At 35.7% G+C, this 25,823-nt stretch overlaps 1 protein-coding gene across 3 annotated transcripts in view; it reads left to right on the top strand.

Moving 5' to 3' along the window:
* The window catches only part of ZFYVE9 (zinc finger FYVE-type containing 9), a 140,780-nt gene that overhangs the window by 58,867 nt on the left and 56,090 nt on the right, over positions 1-25,823 (top strand). For all 3 annotated transcript variants that reach the window (XM_019449299.2, XM_019449298.2, XM_019449297.2), the window contains 4 exons: positions 1,153-1,273; positions 7,126-7,248; positions 9,159-9,314; positions 24,912-25,136. In XM_019449299.2, the coding sequence (XP_019304844.2) occupies positions 1,153-1,273; positions 7,126-7,248; positions 9,159-9,314; positions 24,912-25,136 (625 nt within the window). The remainder of the gene's footprint in view (positions 1-1,152; positions 1,274-7,125; positions 7,249-9,158; positions 9,315-24,911; positions 25,137-25,823) is intronic.

Here is a 25,823-nt window from a genome sequence, read left to right as displayed (position 1 = left end):
ACCCAGGTGAAAATACCTGGGTATTTTCCAGGACCCTTTCCATCACTTTGGATGGTTCCCTCATGCCCTTTTTCTGTCAATACCTGCCTAATTTTCCCCATGGTAGCCCCATTATTTTGACTTGTGTCACCATGGATTAGTTTTGACTGTTCTTAAATTTCATATAAATGGAAACATATAGTGTATATCGTTTTGTACGTAGCTTCTAACTTTTTTGTGTTTAGCTGCTCAAACTAATGACTATGAGATTTATTCATGTTGTGTGCACCAAAAGTTAATATCTTTTTATTGCTGGATAGTGTTCCATTGTATGGATATACCACAGTTTATCTGTTTTCCTGTTAATGGACATTTGGATTATTTCTAGTCTTTGGCTTTTGTTTCTTTTTGCTTAAGTTGTATAGAATATGGAGAATATTATTTTAATAGATTTTGAGTATGTTCTGTTAAATTGTTAAGTGGATTTAACTCTATCCGAAATGTCTTTTTGTAACATTATACTTTATTAAATAGTGTAGTAAATATGATCTTCATATTAATGAAGAGAAAAATGAACTTGAAGTTTTATTTAATTGTATAGTAAATGAAAACAATGACTTATTTTAATCTCTGTATTTTATCTGTTAATTTTTTTTATTGTGGTAAAATATTCATAATGTAAAATCTGCCATTTTAAGTGTACAAACCAGTGGCATTAAGTCCATTCACATTGCTGTACAACTATCACCACTTTTCTCAAAGCTATTTTTAAAAATCAATGAAAATGAGACTTTAAGTGGACCCAAATGCACTCACTGAAGGTTCAGAAATTATGAGATAATATTGAAATTGTGTTTCTGTTGCCACTGTGGTTTTAAAAAATATTTTCTTTTATGGCAGAGAAGACCTGGGTAAAGAAAGCTTTAACCCAGGCTATAAGGCCTCTTTTCTTATTCTGATTTCATGATGCCAGAAAGAGAAACTATACAGTTGGAAATATTTTCATAGTATAAACCCAGTCCTTTGGGAAATAAACCACAGGTTAATGAGAAATTTGTGCTATTTTTCAAAAAGTATGGATTGCAAATTTTCACTTAAATTCCCATTTATATCCCATTTATATTCTGCTAAAGTGTTGTCTGTAATGCTCACTTTGCTGATTTGCTTTCCTAGACGGATATTTCTCTATTCTCTGGGAGTATAACTCAGGTTGGAAGTCCTGTTGGCAGTGCAATGAACCTAATTCCTGAAGATGGGCTTCCTCCCATTCTCATCTCCACTGGTGTAAAAGGAGGTATGTGGACTTACATGTTTAAACAAGGATCGTGGGGTGGCTCAGTCGGTTAAGTGTCTTGACTCTTGATTTCGGGTCAGGTCATGATCTCACAGTTTGTGAGATCAAGCTGCACTTTGGGCTCCATGCTGTGCTTGCTCATGCTGTCTCTCTCTCAAAATAAATAAACTAAACAATAACAACAAAACAAAAAAAAGGAAACATTTAAACAGTCATAGTAATGGCAAGTATGCCAGATGTTATCTTCTAAGAGAGAATTTGAGTTTTAACCACCTTTTTCTTTTCCAACAAAGAAAACAGCTACTCAGTGGCATGAAAATAATTGTTGCTGTTACTGATAGTTTTAGAGTAAATTTTGTGTTTTTATAGGGTCATTTCATTCGTTAGAAGTATATATTATACAAATGTACTTCATTGGCACTTTTTTCTCTATATATTTTTTTTTTTTTTTTTAACATTTTTTATTTATTTTTGGGACAGAGAGAGACAGAGCATGAACGGGGGAGGGGCAGAGAGAGAGAGGGAGACACAGAATCGGAAACAGGCTCCAGGCTCCGAGCCATCAGCCCAGAGCCTGACGCGGGGCTCGAACTCACAGACCGCGAGATCGTGACCTGGCTGAAGTCGGACGCTTAACCGACTGCGCCACCCAGGCGCCCCTTTTCTCTATATTTTAAAGCACATAATACTCTTAAGAGTTGCTTATGGTTGTAGGATTGGCCCACCTGATAAAGTCAGGACATTAATGTAACTTTTTGTCTTGCAGTATAATATGCATTCAGAAATGTACATAAAGTAAGCAGAGACCGCTGAACTTAAGTAGCAATTTTATTGTTAAAAAAACATTTTTAGTGTTCTGGTAAGAAATGAAGTTTCTATCCAGTCAAAGGAATGCCTATCTTTATGTGAAAGTTTGTTGTTGATAGATCCAGATCAGCATTTAGTTAGTACATTTTTAGGAGATGATTTATCAATAATCTTTCCACACTTTTGTTCTAGTCTTTTACCTGGTCTCCTTGCCTTCATTCTTTCTCTCCTTTATTTTATCTTCCATGTTGTTGCCAATTATCTTTTTAAACATAGATATTATCATATATTGCTCTGGCTTAGAAGCATTCAATGGATTCCCAATGCCTTCAGTATAAATTACTTATTTTAGCATACAATGTTCCTTTTAACTTTTATCTCAACTTTCCTTTCTAACTTTGTTTCTAGCCAATACCCCAGCATATTACATGCATACTCCAGATTATTTACTCTTTCTGAATATTTACTTTCTACACTTCCATATTTTTTCATATGCTGTGGAATAGTCGGGAGAGAATGGACTGGACTGCAAAACTGAACAAACCTGAATTCTAATCCTAGTACCCTTATTTGCTAGCTGTGATCCAGTGGGTAGGCCATTTATCCTCTCTGAATCTTTTTCCTAGTCTTAAAAAAAATTATGTAACTACACCTACTTAAAAGTTGTTGTGAATATTAAATCAGATTTCATACTAGAAGTTATATAGCAAGAACAGTGCCAGGTGCAAAGTACTCATGTAATTAATATTTTCCTTATCTTCCTTTTCTCTGCCTAGCATACCCTTGTATAATGGAGACTCCTTGAAGAACTCCTCAATTTTTCAGAATCCAGATTAATGAAAAACCCTTCTCTGAATTCTTACCTATGCTACCTCTGTAGTAGCATTTTTAATTCATCTCCATTTGAATTCTTATAGACCTTTACTGTACTAACACTTTTCTTATTGTAATTTAGATATTTTATAGGTCTGATTCTTTCACTTAGACCATGCATTCCTTCAGTCTTAATTTACGTTTCTGTCTTCTCCTACTATGGTGCTGGGCCTAGAGTGGGCTCTCAGCAACGTTGGCTGAAGGTATTATGCCATGTCCCAAATAGTTTAACAATGAATTTTCATATAAAGTTAAGCATCTTTTGATTATATGGTGCCTTTGCTACTTTACTACAACCCTCTAAAAATAGTCTTTTGTTAGTAAAATTATGACTTAAGTTTCAAATTTTGGTTATTTTGGTAAGTCTTAGATTTATAAGTTAAATTGGCCTACTCTATTGTTAAATAAGAGTACAAGGTTCCATTTTCATTAAGTCTAATTATCAAAACCTCTCCTACTAAGAAACAACTAGTTATTACTGTCTCTTCACCAGAATTTTGCAATTTTGTATTCCAGTAGAATAACTTCGTACAAATATCTTCTTCTTTTTAAAAGTCACTTAGGGGTGCCTGGGTGGCTTAGTCAGTTAAGCGTCCGACTTCGGCTCAGGTCATGATCTCGCGGTTCGTGGGTTCGAGCCCTGCATCGGGCTCTGTGCTGACAGCTCAGAGCCTGGAGCCTGTTTGGGATTCTGTGTCTCCCTCTCTCTCTGCCCCTCACCCACTCGCACTCTGTCTCTCTCTGTCTCAAAAATAAATAAACATTAAAAAAAAAATAAAAGTCACTTAGTATTTCTCTTTTCAATAAATATTTTCATTGGCAGAGTAGACATTTCCCCTTACATCCAAAAAATAGTTTTTTCGTTTCTTTTCGTCAGTAGGAAATGGTATCTGTTCTCCCTGTCTATAATGATGCATTTTTTAAAATTTACTTCTGAATTAGTTAGCATATAGGGCAACAGTGATTTCAGGAGTAGATTCCTTAATGCCCCTTACCCATTTAGCCCATCCCCCCTCCCACAACCCCTCCAGTAACCCTCTGTTTGTTCTCTATATTTAAGAGTCTCTTATGTTTTGTCCCCCTCCCTGTTTTTATATTATTTTTGCTTCCATTCCCTTATGTTCATCTGTTCTGTTTCTTAAAGTCCTCATATGAGTGAAGTCATATGATATTTGTCTTTCTCTAATTTCGCTTGGCATAATACCCTCTAGTTCCATCCACACAGCTGCAAATGGCAAGATTTCATTCTTTTTGATTTTCAAGTAATACTCCATTGTGTGTGTGTGTGTGTGTGTGTGTGTGTGTGTATACACACACCACATCTTCTTTATCCATTCATCCACCGATAGACATTTAGGCTCTTTCCATACTTTGGCTATTGTTGATAGTGCTGCTATAAACATTGGGGTGCATGTGCCCGTTTGAAACAGCATACCTGTATCCCTTGGATAAATACTTAGTGCAATTGCTGGGTCATAGGGTAGTTCTATTTTTAGTTTTTTAAGGAACCTCCATACTGTTTTTCCAGAGTGGCTGCACCAGCTTGCATTCCCACCAGCAGTGCAAAAGAGATACTCTTTCTCCGCATCCTTGCCAACATCTGTTGTTGCCTGAGTTGTTAATGTTAGCCATTCTGATAGGTGTGAGGTGGTATCTCATTGTGGTTTTGATTTGTGTTTCTCTGATGATGAGTGATGTTGAGCATTTTCTCATGTGTCGGTTGTCCATCTGGATATCTTCTTTGGAGAAGTATCTGTTCATGTCTTTTGCCCATTTCTTCACTGGATTATTTGTTTTTTGGGTGTTGAGTTTGATAAGTTCTTTATAGATTTTGGATTATAACCCTTTATCTGATATGTCATTTGCAAATATCTTCTCCCATTCGGTCAGTTGCCTTTTAGTTTTGCTGATTATTTCCTTCACTGTGCAGAAGCTTTTATTTTGATGAGGTCCCAATAGTTCATTTTTGCTTTTGTTTCCCTTACCTCTGGAGACATGTTGAGTAAGAAGTTGCTGCAGCCAAGATCAGAGAGGTTTTTTTCCTGCTTTCTCCTGGAGGATTTTGATGGCTTCCTGTCTTACATTTAGGTCTTTCATTCATTTTGAGTTTATTTTTGTGTATGGTGTAAGAAAGCGGTCCGGGTTCGTTTTTCTGCATGTCGCTGTCCAGTTTTCCCAGCACCACTTGCTGAAGAGACTACCTTTATTCCATTAGATGTTCTTTCCTGCTTTGTCAAAGATTAGTTGGCCATACGTTTTGTGGGTCCATATTCTGGGTTCTCTATTCTGTTCCATTGATCTCAGTGTCTGTTTTTGTGGCAGTACCACACTGTCTTGATGATTACAGCTTTGTAATATAGCTTGAAGTCCGGGATTGTAATGCTTCCTGCTTTGGATTTCTTTTTCAAGATTGCTTTGGCTACTTGGGGTCTTTTCTGTTTCCATGCAAATTTTAGGATTGTTTTTTCTAGCTCTGTGAAGAATGCTGGTGTTGTTTTGATAGTGATTGTGTTGAATATGTAGATTGCTTTGGGTAGTATTGACATTTTGACAATATTTTTTCTTCCTGTCCATGAGCATGGAATATTTTTCCATTTTTAATGTCTTGTTCAATTTCTTTCCTAAGCTTTCTATAGTTTTCAGTGTATAGATTTGTCACCTCTTTGTTTAGATTTATTCCTAGGTATTTTATGGGTTTTGGTGCAATTGTAAATGGTATCGATTCCTTGATTTCTATTTCTGTTGCTTCCTTGTTCATGTATAGGAATGCAACCGATTTCTGTGCATTGATTTTATTTCCTGCAACTTTGCTGATTTCATGGATCAGTTCTGGCAGTTTTTTGGTGGAGTCTTTTGGGTTTTCCATAGGGTATCATGGAAGTATCATGTCATAGGGTATCATGTCATCTGCGAAGAGTGAAAGTTTGAGTATAATGATGCATTTTATATGACTAATCAAACAACATGCAACTTACAGGTTTTCAATTCCTTTTCTGTATCTTTACATTCTACAATAGTTATTATCTATGATTTTGACTTCAAGCTGGGAAGGCTACTGTCATTCAAAATGGCGTGGCTGAATATCACGCACTGTGCTTTCAGGGATTAAATGGGAAAGGTTCTGTGCAAGGTCTCAAGTATTAACTTGTCCTTGTTTGGAATATGTTGTGTGATTTACTGGTGATTTTGGTGATTGATATATGTACTGAACTCTTGACTTAGAGGAAGTATGTCATGAAACCAGTCACTTTATGATACTTTTATTATCTGGGTACATTTTTAAAGTTTAATTTTTTTAATGTCTATTCATTTATTTTGAGAGGGGGGAAGGGACAGAAAGAGAGGGAGAGAGAGAATCCCAAGCAGGCTACATGCTCAGTGAAGAACATGATGTGGGGCTCAATCTCACTACAGCAAGATCACCACCTGAGCCGATAGAAAGAGTCAGTCACTTAACCAACTGAGCCACCCAGGTGCTCCTAAAGTTTAATTTTTTAATGGTAAAAAATTTCAACAGTACTAAAGGATATAGAATAAAAAGGATTCTCCTCTACCTCAACCCCTCAACATCTTTTCATCCAGAGGTAACTATTTTACCGTCTATTACCACTTTAGTGTATATCATGGTTTATTTCATTTTATCTTATTTTTTATTTAAATTTTAGTTAACATACAATACAATACTGGTTTCAGGAGTAGAACTCAGTGATTCATCACTTACATACACTCAGTGCTCCTCACAACAAGTGCCTTCCTTAATACCCATCACCCATCTAGCTCATCTCCTACACACCTCTGTCCGTCATGGATTATTTTAAATGTTGGCCTTAGAACATGTAGTATGTAAAATTCTTCTTATGATAGTTGGAGAATTTTTTTAAATTAAAGGGCTGTCTTTAGACTATGGCATAAACCATTTTGTGGAGAAGCCTATACATAGGATAACCATGTTCTCATCCAAACTGGACTGGGTTACTTTTGAGAATGAAAGGGACACTATTAGCATGACACTAAGATAGCAGGTATAAACCTATGTTCACCCTAACTACAAATCAAATGTTTAATTCTTTCCTGTGGATAATCAGCCCATTTCTCCATCAGATTTCTTTCTTGGTTTGTCCCTTTAACTAATCCTTTACATGTTTTGTTTGTTTGTTTTTTTTTCCTTACAGACTATGCTGTGGAAGAGAAACCATCACAGATTTCAGTAATGCAGCAATTAGAGGATGGTGGCCCTGACCCACTTGTATTTGTTTTAAATGCAAATTTGTTGTCAATGGTTAAAATTGTAAATTGTAAGTTAGAATTTTTTTTAATTAAAATGAGATACTTTACTGACTCATAGATAATAAGTAAAGCTTTCAAATTCAGTACACACAAGTATTTTTATATGGATGTATCCACAGCTTACTGAAAACTGGGTACGGAAGAAGTTGGTTTGTATAATATATCCCAGAGGACAACTATGGGACTAACTGAAACTCTTGAGATGAGATAGATGAATTCTCCATGGAGGAAAGCCAAACAAAAGTTGAACTGATCTAAGTTCTTCCTGAGATGGATGTGCTACGTCACAACTCCCCACCAGAGTAGAGGAGGTGGATAAATTATCCAGGAGGGTCAAACAATTTACATGCTAGATTTAAATCTCATACACCTTAGTTGTGTGCAAAGCCTTATTTGAGAGAAATGTTAGTTAGCTAACACATAGTAAAACTTCAGTACCTTGTAAGTTAAGATTCAGAAACCTCTCAGTTCTTGGGGCTAGTTTCTTGGGCATCAGAATGAGTTAGAGGACAATTAGAATCTTGATTCTAAGACGGTGTTGGAAAATAGAGAATGCATTTATCCTGGATGAATGTTAATAGGCAGAGTTTTGGAGAAAGGAGGGAAGCACTGGGGAACTATCCTCTCATTCTCACTGTATACTTATTTTAAGTTGACCTCAGACACCAGAAACACCTATATGCTACTTCCTTTGAGGTTCTATATTAATAAAATACAGGTTTCTGGTTTACTTGTTAATTGTACCCTTGTATGTTTGGCCAGTTGTTAATGCTTGCCTCCTTTCCTTCTAGAATCATATTTTAAAATAACTTGCTTGAAATTTCAGTTGACCATATCTAGTTCATAATTTATACTTAGAAAATAGCTAACCCAGAATTCCTGAAGTGTACACCATCTTAATATAGTTGGATTGGATGCTTCCTGTTTAGATACATAAAGTAACATTCCCTAAAGTGAGAAAAAGGAATCTATTAATTTTGATATACATTGTGATATCTATAATTATATTTGAATCCTATTTCAATTCCTTTGGGGATCCTATTGTGTTGGAGTATAAATAATAAAGGTGTCAAAGAATGAACATTAACTACATATGGCTTGTGCTATTGGTTCTCCACAAAATCTTAAGGTAAAGAAGTGGAAGTAAGTAGTCCAGAAGAGCCATCCTCTCACCACTTTCACCACTTTTTACAGAATGAAACCAAGTAAAATCATGTCTCTGTTTATCTAGAATTTTCTCCCAAAAAGGACTGGCTGGTTTAGTCAGTAAGCATGCAATGCTTGATCTCGGGGTTATAAAGTTCAAGCCGCACTTTGGGTGTAGAGATTACTTAAAAATAAAATCTTAAAAAAAAAAGAAAAAGCTATAATCTTTCAGTCACAGATTAAGTTTAAAAAGTATATGTAAAAGTATATATTTTTTAGGCCACAAGCTGAATCCAAAGCTATAATCTTGGCTTTTATTGTTGTTGTTTCTAGTTTTACATAAGTAATTATTTCCCTTGGTAGAGTGACTTTTTTAAAATACAGGTGGGGGGGGAATATATTCTTTAATCATTATAGCCTAGGATACCTAGTTTTGTTTTATTTATTTTATTTTTAATGAAATGTTTTTCTTTAGTAATTACACCTTCCAGTAATAGGAGTTAAAAGTTTTAATTGCATTTTCTTTTGCTTTTTTCTTTTACTTCCCTTCCAGTTGTTTTTCTAAGTATTTGCTTAAAGCCAGAGGCATTGGTATGTTTTATTTTCTACAGTTGTTTTTTGGCTCAATGCATTTATAGTGCACAATTGAATTATATAGTTTCAGTATGACCTATATTGTTCTTTGCTGTATTATAGCACAGGTTTCTCTGCATTTTTAAAGGAAAATATTAAGAAGAATGTCTTTATTTTTATATATTTATTCCATTTATAGATGTGAACAGGAAGTGCTGGTGTTTCACAACCAAGGGAATGCATGCAGTGGGTCAGTCTGAGATAGTCATTCTTCTACAGTGTCTACCGGATGAGAAGTGTTTGCCGAAGGATATCTTCAATCATTTTGTGCAGCTTTATCGGGATGCTCTGGCAGGTGGGGACGCTTTATGACTTAGTCTGCACCCTTTATAAGATGATAAAAATTTTTGGAGTCAGATGCAAAATAACAATCATAATTTTGGAAGCCTGGCATTGGACTTTGGTATCAGTAGCAAGTTAGAACTTGCCAAGGTTTAAGGAAATATAAATTTTAGTGCTTTACTTGGTGTAGTCATTATTATTTTACAGAATCAAAGTTGTATGAGAATCCATTGACCATGATGTAAGAATATTTTCCTTTGAGTGGTTTAGGGGTCATGATATTGGTACCTGGTAGAAGGAAGCATAATCATAACTTACTACTTGTTTTTTCACTTAACAGTACCTATATAATCATAACGTAAATACTCTTTATTTAATTTTCAAGTTTCAAAAGCCACTAGCATGGACAACTTTATTATGGTTTCAAAATAAATTATAAATATTGTTAGCCCTAATAATGTAAAAGTATGTGCATAGCTACTGGAAAAGACTAAGAATACTAATAGAAAGATATTATAAGTTGAGAGAGAAGAAATATGTTTATGTATACATTTGGCATTACAAAGTTAACCTCTCCTGAATTAACAGAGGCAGTAAGAAGTGTTGTAGTTGAGCTATAACCTCATTATCATAACCGGAAATAAGAAAACAATATCTATAGTTGGTAAATAGAGTATAAGAACTACAATAAATGAATAGAAGAGATTGTCTCTGAGGAACAAGCCTTGGAAAGGGGAGTGAGGTTGACCAGGTGTTAAAATTATTTTCATGTATTACTTGATAGTGTTTTATAAATATATTAAAACCATAAATTATTCATGCTTTCTGAATGCAGTAATTCCCCTTGTGGGATTCTATGCCCCCCAAAAAATACCTAAAATGTAAAATACACTTTGTAAAGGAAGGTGTTTATTGCAACATTACTTAAATTTAACACAAAAATTTAGAGGTAATCTAAATGCCCAGCTATAGGTGAAAGGTTTAACTGTGTTATACTGATGAGATGTATGCATCTTTTTTAGAGCATTTTTTAGCCATTAAACGTAATATTTATGAACAGAATGTAGCAACATGAAAAATGCTCTTGAAGTAGGTACAAAAGCAGGATATAAATGGCATCTTTAGTGTGATTATAGCTTATGCATAAAAGATTATACCTTGATGTCTTAGTCTCTGTGATCATTCAGGTGTAATATTAAATGAGGACAAGGCAATACATTGGCAACTGACCACATACCTATGAAGTATCAGTCCTAAAATGTATGGGATTAATATGAAGTCAGGTGGAGCTGTCAGGCCATGTAATACTTGGGACCTAAATTTATTTCCAGAAATGAATTGAAACAGTCACTTTTCTCCTCAGTTTGGATATATTCACATGTAAAAACTATAAACAGAGAAATGACATTGGGGGCCCAAGCAGTTGGGGGGTTTGAGAGGGAATTAGGGACAAAGGCATGGGAGGTTCATGAAGGTCTTGTTCAGAAGTCCATCCTTTATTCTTCAGACAATGAGGAACAATTGGAAAAAAATGAGGGACAGAAGCAGATTTGCATTTTAGAAAGATGACTTTAGAAGCAATACGAAAATGGATCAAAGTCTATGTGTCTCGTGGCAGGTAAACTGAGCTAAGAAGCAGTGAATAAGCAAAAAATTATCATGGTTAAACACTAGACTACAACTCAACAATAAAAAAAATAAACTGCTGATACATACAACATGGATGAATATCACAGACATTATGCTGAACAAAAAAGTCAGGTACAAAAAAGTACATATTACGTGATTCCATTCACATGGTTCTCTGGAACAGGCAAAATGAGTCTGTGGTGATAGAAATTAGATCAACGTTTCCTGGGGTGAGTTGGGGGTGAGTTGCCCCTGACTACAGAGGGGCCCTAGGAACTTTCTGGGATTATATAAATACTTATATACTATATAGTGTTAGGTATAGTAGTTTCATGAATGTTTACATTTGTCAAAACTCATTGAACTATGTACTTAAAATTGTTGGGTTTTATTGCATGAAATTGTGTATACCCCAATAAGATTGACTTAAAAAGTTTTTTGTTGAGATATAATTGACTGTAACATTAGTTTCAGATGTAAAATATAATGATTCAATATTTGTATTTATTGTGAAATGATCACCATGGTAAGTCTAGTTAACATCCATTTTCATACAGTTACAATTTTTTTCTTACCAATGAAAACTTTTCAGATCTCCCCTCTTAGCAGCTTTCAAATATACAATGCAATATAATATTATTATAGTTCCCATGCTCTACATACATCCTCAGTACTAATTCATAACTGGAATTTTGTACCTTTTGACCACTTTCACTGGTTTTACCCACCCTCTCAACCCCCATCCTTCACCCACCCATCTGTTCTCTAAATCTATGAGTACTACGGGGTTTTTGTTTGTTTGCTTGTTTTAGATTCCACGTATAAGTGAGATCATATGTTATTTATTTATCTTTGTCTGGCTTAGTTTACTTGAAATAATGCTATCAGGGTCTATCCATGTTGTTGCAAATAACAGGATTTTCTTTTTTATGGTTGAATAATATTCCAGTTTATATATGTGCACCACATTTTCTTTATTCATTCATCTGTTGATGGACACTTATGTTGTTTTCATGTCTTGGCTATTGTAAATATTGCTGTAATGAATATAGGGTGCAGATATCTTTTTGAGTTAGTATTTTTATTCTTTTCAGATAACTATCCGTGAGTGGAATTGGCTGGATCATTTGGTAGTTCTATTTTTTATTTTTGAGGAGCCTCTATACTGTTTTCCTCAGTGGCTACACCAATTTACATTCCCACCAGTGGTGCATGAGGGTCCCTTTTCTCCACATCCTCACCAACACTTTGTTGTTTTTTAAAAAGCTATTGTTAGAATCCAGCAAGAAATTAAGAAATTATCAGGGTTTAATAAAGTAATTTAGTAATAGCAGTGGGAATAAAGAGTATCGGAAAGATAAAAGACAGTGATGTGTCATTTCAGTAGGATTTGGTAATTAACTGTATGTGGGGGATAAGAGGGGACAAGTCAGTGGCTTCACATTTCTGGCTTGGACATCTGAGTGGACTGTGTTCTTATTCATCGAGATAATAGAAGAAGAGCAGATCTGGCAGAGGAGTGGGAGATTGGTTCTTTGTTCAGTGTGTGGAGTTTGAAATATTGACAACAGTGGCGATATGTAAATAGACGATGAATATGTGGATACAGATGGACCTCAGGAAGTAGATCTGGGCTAAAATACAGATTTGAGAGACTCGGTATTTATGTGATTATTGAAACTATGGTAGTGAATGGGACAGGCCAGTGTGAAGAGACTAGAGCTGAGAATGGAGCTCTGAGGAATACCAACAAGGAAAGGCTGTGGTCATTGCATGAGTCATTAAAGTACATGTTTACCATAAGTGGTTACTCATTTTCCAGAAGTATCCTTCTATATCAGTAGAGACCATTTTGAACTATCATATTAAAATGCAAAATTTCTACAACAAAACTTACTTTGAACTGACAGTAAGATAATAGTGAAAGTCTAAGGTGAGATTATAACACATGTAAGCTGTTTTAAATATTATCTGTAATATAGGATGAGGGCATGCATATATATATCTAAGTAAATGACATTTCAAAGGCATAAACAAGTAATCTTTAAGGGTCTATCCTCAAATAGAAATCATTTTGCAGCTCATAAAAACTAGGAGGTATCTTTGATCATCTGGTACAAACTCTTCATTTTTTAGATAGGGAAAATGAGACGTTTTTAGATGAGGAAAATGAGAGGTGTTAATGGCTTGTCTAAATCACAGACTTAGTTGGTGGCAGAACTAGGACTAAGGCTCCCAGACTACTGTTCTTTACGTCAGTTGCCTCTATGTGTACATAGCAGTTTTAAAAAACAGGTATGCATCTGAGTTATACCAGTTTTAAGAATCCTGTATTTTAGAAATCAAAGTAGTAACTTGATATATAATTTCACTATATTTTTCTTTAATAAGTGGAAACATCTTTTAATTAGTGGAAACATCTTTAATAAGTACAAACATCTTTTACACCTAAATGTAACACATTGCATGGAATTGGCAAATTCTGTCTTAAATTTCCTGAATGTGAAAGCCTTGAATACTCTATCACTTGCATGGTGGTTACTCTGCCATAAATCACTCAAAAAGCCTTAGAAGCCTGGGATGCCTGGGTGGCTCAGTCGGTTAAGTGTCTGATTTTTGATTTCGGCTCAGGTCATGAACTCATGGTTTGTGGGTTCAAGTTCTGCATTGGGCTCTGCACTGACAGCATAAATCCTGCTTGGGGATTCTGTCTCTCTCCTTACTCTCTGCCCCTTTCCTGCGTGCTCACTCTCTCACGTGCACTCAAAATTAAGATAAATAAACTTAAGAGAAAAAAAAAAAAGCTCAGGGGCTCCTGGGTGGCTTAGTCAGTTAAGTGTCCAACTGAATCTCACAGTTCATGGATTTGAGCCCCACGTCAGGCTCTGTGCTGACAGCTCGGAGCCTGGAGCCTGCTTCAGATTCTGTGTCTCCCTCTCTCTCTGCCCCTTCCCCACTTGCACTTTCTCTCCCTCTCTCTCTCTCCCTCTCTCAAAAGTAAACATTAAAAAAAGTATAAAAAAAAAGTCTTAGAAGCCCTTGAATGAACTTTCTTTACAATTTCCTATGTATTTTTAATCTATATATATTTGATAATAATGTGTATATATGTGTTTCTTATTTAACATATAATTTTTTTGTCATGCATAGTTGCTTATGCTTTCCAAAGTGAGAGGGAAAATTACATTTTGTGAGTAATAACATTCTGAGACTTTAAGCATGCCTTCTGGTTATTATAATGCCATGGGAGATTCTAGATTATATATTGTTTCTTGCCATCTCCCCACCCTTCTTCTATCTTTTGTACTTGATTTTTGCAGATAGACATTCAGAACATGTATTTGAATGAAATGAGAATTGTATCTACCAGATTATTATTTCTAGAGTTAATGTTTGGTTGTTTCCCTCTCTTACTCAAAACTTTTAATGAGCCTTATATTGCCTTCAGAATAAAATAAGTTTATTTATTTTGGGATAGAGGGAGCTTCTGTGGGGAAGGGGTAGAGAGAGAGGAAGAGAGAAAGAAAACCAAGCAGGCTCTGCACTGTCAACGCAGAGCCCAGTGTAGGGCTTGAACTCATGAACTGTGAGATCATGACCTGAGCTGAAATCAAGAGTTGGAGGCTTAACCAACTGAGCCACCCAGGTGCCCCTCAGTTGTCTTAAGCCTTACTCAGAGATGACTTTTTTTCATGAACTCTTCCCTAATAATCCTCCCAGATAGAAGTAATCTCTTCTTCTGAACTTTTTTACTTACCTTTAAAAAATTATTTGGTGTATATAAAAGCATTTAAATATATTTTAAAAATAATTTTGGAAGTTATAAAGCAAAATAACAAAATAAACACCCATAAACAAAATACCCAATTTAGGAAATAATGACCAACCCCTTGAAGCATTGATCAGTGACCAATCTTGATTACATCTTCCCTCTAAACTTTCCTAACCTTTAGGTAACCACTGTCATCAGTCTTGTGTTAGTAGTTTTCATGCTTTTCTCTGTAATTTTATCACAAGATTATAATACATTGTTTTGCATGTTTTTAAACTTTATACAAATGGTATCACACTGTATATATTTTATGTGGGTTGCTTTTTTCATTCCACCATATGTTTCTGGCATATGTTCATAGCTCTAGTGTTCTAGTTCATTTCATTTGCAGCTACTGTTTTATACCTCTTATATAAATTTACCACAATTTATTCTCCTGATGGATAATTTGCTGTTCTCACCAGTTTATTATTATTCAGACATGTTCTCCAAAATTTTTGTACATGTACACTTAGTAGAATTGCTGGTTTGTAGGGTATGGATATCTTCAGCTTTATTAGATGATGTTAAACTGTTGCCCAGAGTAGTTTACCAATTATGCCTACCTGTCCCCATCCCTAGTATATAAGAGTTGCCAACATTTGATATCATCAGAGTTTTAATTTTTGCTCATCTGGTGAGTATAAAATAGTATTCATTATGATTTGCATTTCACTAATTTTTTTTCTAGATTATCTGGGCTGTTTTTATTTTTAAAAATTTATTTTTTTAAGTAATTTATTATTTATTTTTATTTATATCCAAGCTAGTTAGCATAGTGCAATAATGATTTCAGGAGTAGAACCCAGTGATTCATCCCCTACATATAACACCCAGTGCTCATCACAAGTGCTCATCTTCCTTAATGCCCCTGCCCATTTAGCCCATGTTCCCACCTGCAATCCCTCCAGCAACCCTCAGTTTGTTCTCTATATTTAAGAGTCTCTAATGTTTTGTCCCCCTCCCTGTTTTTATATTATTTTTGCTTCCCTTCCCTTATGTTCATCTGTTCTGTGTCTAAAAGTCCTCATATGAGTGAAGTCATTATGATATTTGTCTTTCTCTGACTAATTTCGCTTAGCATAGTACACTCTAGTTCCATCCACGTTGTTGCTGATGGCAAGATTGCATTCTTCTTGATTGCTAATACTCTGTTGTATGCCACATCTTCTTTATCCATTCATCAGCCAATGGGCATTTGGGCTCTTTCTATACTTTGGCTACTGTCAGTAGCGCTGCTATAAACATTAGGATGCATGTGCCCCTTTGAACAGCACATCTGTATCCTTTGGATAAATACTTAATAGTGCAATTGCTGGGCCATAGGGTAGTTCTATTTTTAATCTTTTGAGGAACCTCCATAGTGTTTTCCAGAGTGGCTGCACCAGTTTGCATTCCCACCAGCAGTGCAAAAGGGTTCCTCTTTCTCCACATCCTCACCAACATCTGTTGTTGCCTGAGTTGTTAATGTTAGCCATTCTGATAGGTGTGAGGTGGTATCTCATTGTGGTTTTGATTTGCATTTCCCTGATGATGAGTAATGTTGATCATTTGTTCATGTGTCAGTTGGCCATCTGGATGTCTTCTTTGGAAAAGTGTCTATTCATGTCTTTTGCCCATTTCTTCACTGGATTATTTGTTTTTTGGGTGTTGAGTTTGATAAGTTCTTTATAGATTTTGGATTCTTACCCTTTATCTGACATGTCATTTACAAATATCTTCACCCATTCCATTGGTTTACCATTTAGTTTTGCTGATTGTTTCCTTTGCTGTGCAGAAGCTTTTTATCTTGATGAGGTCCCAATAGTTCATTTTTTGCTTTTGTTTCCCTTGCCTCTGGAGACGTGTTGAGTAAGAAGTTGCTGCGGCCGAGGTCAAAGAGATTTTTGCCTGCTTTCTCCTCTATGATTTTGATGGCTTCCTGTTTTACATTTAGTTCTTTCATCCATTTTGAGTTTATTTTTGTGTATGCTGTAAGAAAGTGGTCCAGGTTCATTCTTCTGCGTGTCAGTGTCCAATTTTCCCAGCACTGTTTGCCGAAGAGGCTGTTTTTATTCCATTGGATATTATTTCCTGCTTTGTCAAAGATTAGTTGGCCATACGTTTGTGGGTCCATATTCTGGGTTCTCTATTCTGTTCCATTAATCTGAGTGTCTGTTTTTGTGCCAGTACCATACTGTCTTGATGATTACAGCTTTGTAATACATTTTAAAGTCCAGGATTGTGATGCCTCCAGCTTTGGTTTTCTTTTTCAGGATTGCATTGGCTATTCAGGGTCTTTTTTGGTTCCACACAAATTCTAGGATTGTTTGTTGTAGCTCTGTGAAGAATGCTGGTGTTATTTTGATAAGGATTGCTTTGAATATGTAGATTGCTTTCGGTAGTATTAACATTTCAACAATATTTGTTCTTCCAATCCATGAGCATGGAATGTTTTTGCATTTTTTTTTATGTCTTGTTCAATTTCTTTCCTAAGCTTTCTATAGTTTTCAGTGTATAGATTTTTCACCTCTTTGGTTAGATTTTTAATTTCCACACAGACTTGGAAATTGCAAAGATAGGCAAAATGAAGTATATATGTCATTCTGAACTAAGGAGAAAGGAGTAGTAGGGATCTGGAACTTCAAAGGAAAGGAATGCAATTCACAGGGAGATGAAAAAGAGTAAATGTTTCAAACGTTTGCTCCGCCACTCAGAAACAATGGGACACAAAGAACTTCCATCAAACAAGCCTTGGTAGGTTCCTCCCTATCATCCAATACCTAGTTCAGAGTATCAAGTTATCTATGGTGATAGCTCTCTTCCCAGACCAGGTCCTTTATTTAATTTTTTTTAAGTTCATTTTTATTTATTTTGAGAGAGCTAGAGAGCAAGCAGAGGAGGGACAGAGAGAGAGGGAGACAGAATCCCAAGCAGGCTCTGTACCATCAGCACTGAGCCCGAGGCAGGGCAGGAACCCACAAACAGATCATGACCTGAGTGGAAATCAAGAGTCAGATGCTTAGCTGACTGAGCGACCCAGGTGCCCGTATTTAATTTTTTTGTAGGCAGTTGTAGGGAGGTAAAGAGCTATTCCTGAACCTGCTGGGTTTTAATTGCTTGTTAACTTAAGATAATCTTCATGCCAAAGGCCCATCTTAGGGCAGCCTGTCCTCGGCTCCTATAGAGGTAAGGCTCTAAGTTTTATTGTTTTGGGGTTTTTTTTTTTTGTTTTTTTTTTGTTTATGGGCATCCAGTTGTTCAACACCATTTGTTAAAAAGACTATTTTTGGGGGGCGCCTGGTTGGTTCAGTCGGTTAAGCGACTGATTTCAGCTCAGGTCGTGATCTCACGGTTCATGGGTTTAAGCCACGGCGTCAGGCTCTGTGCTGACAACGAGGAGCCTGCTTGCAGTCCTCTCTCTTGCCCCCCCCCCCTGCTTGTGCTCTCTCTCTCAAAATACATATAAACTTAAAAATACCATCATTTTGACAATTACCTTGATACTGTTTTTGAATATTAGTTTATATTCTGTATATGGGTCTCTTTCTCTATTCTATTGATCTGTATGTGTACATGTATGTGGATTTAGTTTTATTTTTACTGCTGAGTACTGAAAGTGTACTTTTCATCTGAAAACACATTTCTTTAATTTGGAAAACTCTAGGTAATTATCTCTGAATATTACTTCTGTTTCATTCCCGACATTGTCTTCTTCCTTTTTGATGTTGGAGCCTCTGAACTCAGTCTTCAATATCTCTGAACTGTTGTTTTGGGTAATTTTCCTTTGCTTTTTGTGCTGGATCCTGGGGCACATTCTGTTTTCAAAAAACTTATTAAGAATATATTAATATGAATTAATATTTACACTGACATACTAAGGTTTACACTGCTATTTTTTTTCAATGTTTGTTTATTTTTGAGAGAGGAGAGAGACAGACTGTGAGTAGGAAAGGGGCAGAGAGAGAGGGAGACACAGAATCCGAAGCAGGCTCCAGGCTCTGAGCTGTCAGCACAGAGCCCGATGCGGGGCTCGAACCCACAAACTGTGAGATCATGACCTGGGCCAAAGTCAGACGCCCAACTGACTGAGCCACCCAGGTGCCCCGTACACTGCTATTAATTTTTAGCATTTAGATTTAACTTTGGAACAAAGCAAGAAGACAATTAAAATTATAAACACAGAATGTAAATATTAACCTTGTAAGTTAAGTCATTTTCACCTTTGAAAATTGCTTTTTGTTCCCTTTCAGTCATTTGCAATTTTATGTTTGCAGATATGTTTATCGTCTCTCAGCTGTTCCTTGGGTATCCTAAATCTAATCCTTGAGAATTGAGAGGATTTTTATATAGTATAGTCATGGGTGTGAAGGCACAATTGAAGCTGCCTTAAACCTTCCAGTGGCTTCCCACTACAATTAGAATAAACTCCAAATGCCTTTGGCCTGCAAGATTTTATATGATCTAGTTCCTAAAGACTTCTTTGACCTTGTGTCTTACTACTCCTTAGTTTGCTTTAGCTACATTGATCACCTTTGTGACCTTTGAACCCATCAATCAGTCTAATACCTTGGCTTTTGCACTTACTGTTTCCAGACCTGGAATGTTGTTCTTTACAGATCTTTACTGGTTGGTGCCTTCTCTTCATTTGGGTCTGTTCTCAAATGTTTCTGCCTCAAAGGATTTTTCCCTGAACCTCTTGGCTAAAGAAATACTCTCTTCCCTCCCTTCATCATCTTTTACATTACTTGCCTTGTTGTATTTTCTTCAAAATATTTATCACTGGTTTTACTAACTGATGTTGTTTGTCTTCCTCCTTTCGAAAATAAGCTCTATGAGGACAAGACTTACCTGTCTTGCTCAATTCTGCGTACCAGTCTTTAGAACAGTCTGGCACATTGGATAAGCTTAATTAAAACCAAACAAACAAACAAAACCTGTGGATTGAAGGAATCAATAAATTGACATGATGTCACTTATATGATCAATCCCTAAAGATTTCTTTGACCTTTCTCTTCCTATTCCTTAGTTTGCTTTAGCTACGTTGGTGCTTTTTTTGTCATTTGATGGAAAAGTACCTGGAGGAAAGGAGTCTTCAGAGAACACTTCTGTTAATAAAAATGCTGTGCTTATTATTTCTCACTTCTTGTTCCCTTTGGGACTTGGAGACTAGAGTAAAATACTTTTGAGGTCAACCAAAGAGTGTTTCTGAGGCCCAGTGTTTCTGGTCCTTGAGAAAGAAATACCATGGGTCACTCAAGCAGATTACTTGGGAAATTTCATATCTTTAAAAACAAAAATTTTTTTTTTTTCTCTTTGCCACTCTCTGCCATTTCTCCTTGCCACCTATTCTGTTTCTAAAATCTTCCTTACTTTGTATCTTTAAATCGTGGTCACCTGAGTTAACCCAGATAAACTTTTGGTTAATTTAAATTTCTTACATAGGTTTATCAAAAGGCAAAGTAAACTTTAAAGTACTATATTATTAATTTGAATGTTATTAATAAATTTCATTCATCTATGAATTTTATTTTTAATAATTGTGTAATGTCACTAATAAAATTATAGGCCTCAAATACAATGGAGTTTGATCTTTTATTTTTTAATGTGGAAGTTTATCTCAATCTAAGAATATATATGCATACTCACTATTAAGTTAGAAAAGATGTGTTTAGATATTTTTAAACCACCGTCTCTTGCCAATTTTCTATCCCCACAAGTATTTAGAAGAAAAATTATAGGTGAATTAGAGGAGGGGGGGAAAAGATTTTTAAATAGTCTGTCAAAGAATATAAATAATTGATAAAACATTTATAAAAACATGATTGGTATCCTATAAATGTTTGTGAAATGACTGGAAGTCTTTTGTGCATATTAGAAAATATTTTATTATATGTATCTCTTTTTTGGACCAGTTCTAGCAGTACATGTTATATGGTAAATGCTTGATTGATCAGTCAGTGTCCAGTAATTGTTTCAGATTTTAGTGGCTTGCTGTTATTTCTCATGGCCATAAAAATTATACTGCTTATAATCTTTAGTATTTCTAAAGCAAGTCACTTTTTTATCTGTAATATAAGAAAAACAAAAATAAAAAACGTTTCCTAACAAGTGTGTTTCCAGAGAAGGAAGAACTTCATTGGTGTTTTCATCATCAGTAATATTTTTGCGTTGTTTTTCCAGTTAAAGAATGTTGTATCATGGTTCAGATTTTTAGTCTCTTTTTGCAATTACTTGTGAATCGTTTTGGTTAATTAATTTTGTATCTTTCTATGAGCAGAGGAGCCATGGTATTGCTGCTTTGCAAGTAATTTTTCAGCCAATGAGAAGTAATATGGAATTATTTATGAAGAGGTGATTTAAGACTAATATCTTGTATTTATTGAGCACTTACTACATGCTAGGCCGTATATTCATTGCTTTCTGTGCACTGTTTGATTTCTTCTCAACTAGAACTCTGTGAGATTCTTCTTGTTCTTGTCCCAGTTTTACGTATGAGGAAACTGAGAGGCACTGAGGGCATAAGTAACTTGCCAAAGATCAAATACATGATAAATGGCTGAACTCAGGTTTGAATTCAGCTATATCTCTAAATCCCATGTTTTAAAAAAGCAATAAACTGCCACTTGAACTTTTTGAAGTTACATAGTAAATCTCACAGATGCTCTAAACTGAGGAAATGACCTTTAATGAAGTACTCATGCTTAATTTTGGTTTACTGTATTACAAACAACACCAAGGGACTATTTAAATTCTTTTGATGTTTAGTTATGTTAATATTCATGAATATTAATATTTCTTAAAATAAGTGAGGCATTTGTTCGGAATTTTTTTCTCTGATTTTATCTTTTTATTAAAAGTTTTTTTAAATGTTTATTTTTGAGAGAGAGAGAAACAATTGCAGGTGGGGGAGGGGCAGAGAGGGAGACACAGAATCCAAGCAGGCTACAGGCTCCGAGCTGTCAGCACAGAGCCTGACACAGGCTTGAACACACAAACTGTGGGATCATGACCTGAGCTGAAGCTGGACGCTCAACCGACTGAGTCACTCAGGCGCTCCTCTCTGATTTTATTTTTAATATTAATATTCTCACACAAAAATCACCGAAAATAGGGGTAGGGTTGGGAAGAGAGTGCAGTGAGACGGGGCAGGACTGTAAAGCCCCCACCCCTCCGCAGCCCCACTGTGGGAGAAAAAACCATCTACAAAACAAAATAAAGCCCCAGAGAAACTCATCCCAGGGTGTCCCTGCCCCAGTGAGGCCCTGGCCGTTGGCTGGTTCCTGATTAAAAAGAAAAGGGAGGGGAGAGGGGTGTGAGGGGAAGGCCCTTGTTTTTAAAATTGGCGGGGGCTGGGAAGGATGGGGTTCCTTTTCCTCATAGTTCTTTCTTTAAGACTCCATTTGAGTTAGTTGTGAGGATTGATAAATATGCTTTGAAACAAAAGGAAGCTGTTGTTGCATAGATATTTAAGTTGTTTTTGAATTGAATTTAAAGATAGTTCTTTGCAAGCACTTTGAAAAACAAAGTTTAAATTACAGATTAAGATGGAAAATTGGAAATTACTATATACTTTTAAAGACAGTTATGATATTGCAAGTCACTTCACTTCCACTCCTAAGCTTCAGTTTCTTCATGTGTAAAATGAAAATCCCAAAGTTCAGGGAAATGATACCTGCTCTGTTAACCTAGTGGCACTGATCTGATGATTATCTGGTTAAGGCCATGTAAAATTGCCTTGTAAACTATTGGTACAAAACCTTTGACATCCTTGCCAGGTCATTTAAACACAGAAGCATGAATTGGTATCTATTTTATTTATATGGATTCTTCAGTGGTCTTGGGGTGTATAGAATTAATTCAGTGGATTCATTGTATTGAATGTTCCCATAGAGAAGTACCTGTGTAAACAAACATATAACAGGCTTTATGAGTTCAAGAGCCCCGGATTAAGTTTTCAGTGAAAGCTTATCTTTGTCGAATTCTCTTACCCAGTGTTTTATTTTTGTCGGTATTAACACCTGTGAAATGCTACTTGTTTTTAGATGAGATGGTAAATGAGAGTCTAAATTAAATCACTCATTAGGATTGATAGAGATTTACGTTAAAAAAATTTTTTTTAAAGAAAGTAGATGCTTAAAGGATAACAAATATTTTATAATATAAAGGAGCATAGTGACGAATCTGAATTTGATTGGGATATGGGATGAGGAGGAGTAGGTTGTTAGGTTGTAGAAGCAAAAAGGGAATAAATATCTGTGGAAAAATAACCAGTAATAGATTCCAGTCTCTAATAAAGAAATGCTGGGGCGCCTGGGTGGCTCAGGCGGTTAAGCGTCCGACTTTGGCTCAGGTCATGATCTCACAGTTCATGAGTTCAAGCCCCACGTCGGGCTCTGTGCTAACAGCTTAGAGCCTGCTTCAAATTCTATGTCTCCCTCTCTCTCTGCTTCTCCCCCACTCATGCTGTGTCTCTCTCTCCTTCAAAAATAAATAAAAACATTAAAAAAAAAAAAAAAAAGAAATGCCAAAGGAATAATGAATGAATGCCTTGTGGGCCAAGCCAACATAGTTGTCACCTTTGAGTTGTATGCACTAGGGCAGTCTTACGAAACAAATATTATACTCTCATTAGAACTTTAGAGGAATGCTATTGTGTACTGTCCATTGTGGGCAGAAAAAAAAAACTTCCATCTCTTTTATCTCCCATTCTTCCCCTACTCCAAGTTAAAAGATGAAAATTTATACAGACCTTATTCTAAAATTTTTGATAAAGCAAAGAAAATTCTGTAATGTTTGGCTAATCATTATATGTATATGTGCATTATAACAATAATAGTTATAATTTTTTGAGAACACAGTACCATGTACTGTTAGGCATTTTACATATATTCCATCATTTATTCTTCACAACAGGTCTGAAATTTATAATCCCCCATTTTACACAGACGTTGAAGCTCACAGAAGTCAAATAACTTGCCCCCAAATCACATAATAGTAATTGAACTAGTATTCAAACCCATATTTCTGTGACTCCACAATCTGTGAATTTTTTTTTTTTTTCCAGAGTACATACTCCTTCCTTGATACGGGGATTTTTTTGTTTTTATAGATCTGGCCCAGCAGCTCAAACGTGCAGCCAGATTTGGTTAATCCTCGGGCAAGAGTACTGCCCCTAAATATATTTGGCAGATGATAATGTGCAGGTGAACATGGCTCTCAGCCACAAGGCTTCTGTGAGTTTTGTGGGGAGGTGTTCCCTTCACCTGCGGACCCTGCTGTCAACATAGCTTCCTACTTCACTCAAGGATTCTGTGACCCATCACTGAACTGTTGCATGAGTAGACAGTAGTTTTCAAGGAAAGGAAGCATTAAGTTTTCTGGTGAGGATCTCTGTATTTGCTGTTATTTCTTTCAGAGATATCAGAGGGAGCTTGTACATATCTAGGGAACATGTCTACTATTCCATTATGGAACAGCTCCTGTTGGGAAGTTTTTTTGCTTTTTTGTAATTCTAAACTGAGGAGAATGTCTCCTTAATGAAAGCTGATTTGTCACTGTTTCATTAAAAAATGTTTGAATTAGAAGGTGCTTAGTAGACAAAAAAACTAATATGAATTTAAATAAGCCCTAAGTTACGTTTCATATTTGTCTCACCCAGAAGTACAAAGCATGAATCTTACCTTCTCCATAGATTTTCTTCCTTTAATGTCTCATACAAAACTGTACTTATTATCTTAATTCATTGTGTTCATGAATGGACTTTATTCACCCAATGAGATTGTAAGCTCTGTGAGAGCAGGTACCTAGTCTTAACATTTTTTTCATGACTTTTGAGGCAATAATTCTTATCCTGAGACCTCTAAAAGTCTCATATATACAGTTCATACAGTAAAGCTGTACAATCTAAGGAAGACATTAATATTTTTTACTTTTAGCTAGACAGACTTCTACAGTGTGATAATATAAGCTATTTTATGCTCACCAGAGGCCCTTATAAAATTGGAAAACAAATTTTCATTTAATAAATATCATTTATTTTAAAAACTTTGTAAACATGGGTCTTTCATGTTTAGTGAAAGGTTGGGAATTAGTGTTTGGTAGTGTGTGGCCCAGTGTTAAGTAATAATGATTATAAAAAATATAATCGATTTATTGATGAGGAGTAATTAATGAGCTTTTTTGTTTTAGGAAATGTTGTGGGCAGCTTGGGACATTCCTTCTTCAGTCAGAGTTTCCTTGGCAGCAAAGAACATGGTGGATTCTTATATGTGACATCTACCTACCAGTCACTGCAAGACCTGGTACTCCCAACCCCACCTTACTTGTTTGGGATTCTCATCCAGAAATGGGAAACTCCTTGGGCTAAAGTGTTTCCCATCCGACTAATGTTGAGACTTGGAGCTGAATATCGGCGTAAGTAGTAAAATAGCTTCTTTTACACCATATGACCAAGACATGATGACTAAATAAAGACCTGAAATATTCAGATTCCCCCCTTGCCTGCAACCCCCCCTCCCCCAGTGATATAGTTCAGCAGAAATCTTTTGACACAGCTAAGCTAAATTTGGCCATTGTGTTTACTTATTTTGACTCTAATGTGAAGGACTAAAAATCTCTACTGAGGAAATTAGTGATTATTTATTACCTTGTAGACTTACTGGTTTTATATAGTTCATTGATAAATATATGCTCATCTTCAGAAAAAATGAATTGGAATTTAACAAGTGACTTTTTAGAGTATCTATAGTGAACATTTTTTGGTAATTTTATTGGAAAATAGTATGACAAATTGTATTTTGCATAAGGTAACACATACTGGAAACTAATGGTATAGAGATCACTTTAGGTAAAGTGAGCAGTAGAAGAGCTTTTTTGCTCATGGTGGTAGCAGTACAACTAAGTTGGGAGTTTTAAGACATTAAGGCCTAAATGCAAGCTTTTTTTAAAACCTTACACCTTCACCTAATCAAACTTGCAAGGTCTAGGAATCAGACCATTTGAGTAAGATTCTTAACTCTGTGAATTACCAGCTCTGTAACTTTGGGCAAGTGACTCGAGCTGTAAGTATGTAAGGTTGTTAAGAGGATCAAAAACGATAAT

The sequence above is a fragment of the Panthera pardus genome, unplaced genomic scaffold, assembly GCF_024362965.1.
Source record: "Panthera pardus isolate Hobbes unplaced genomic scaffold, ASM2436296v1 HiC_scaffold_11, whole genome shotgun sequence".
NCBI lineage: Eukaryota > Metazoa > Chordata > Mammalia > Carnivora > Felidae > Panthera > Panthera pardus.
Note: the sequence above shows the minus strand (reverse complement) of the source record. Positions and strands in the feature narration are given on the sequence as shown.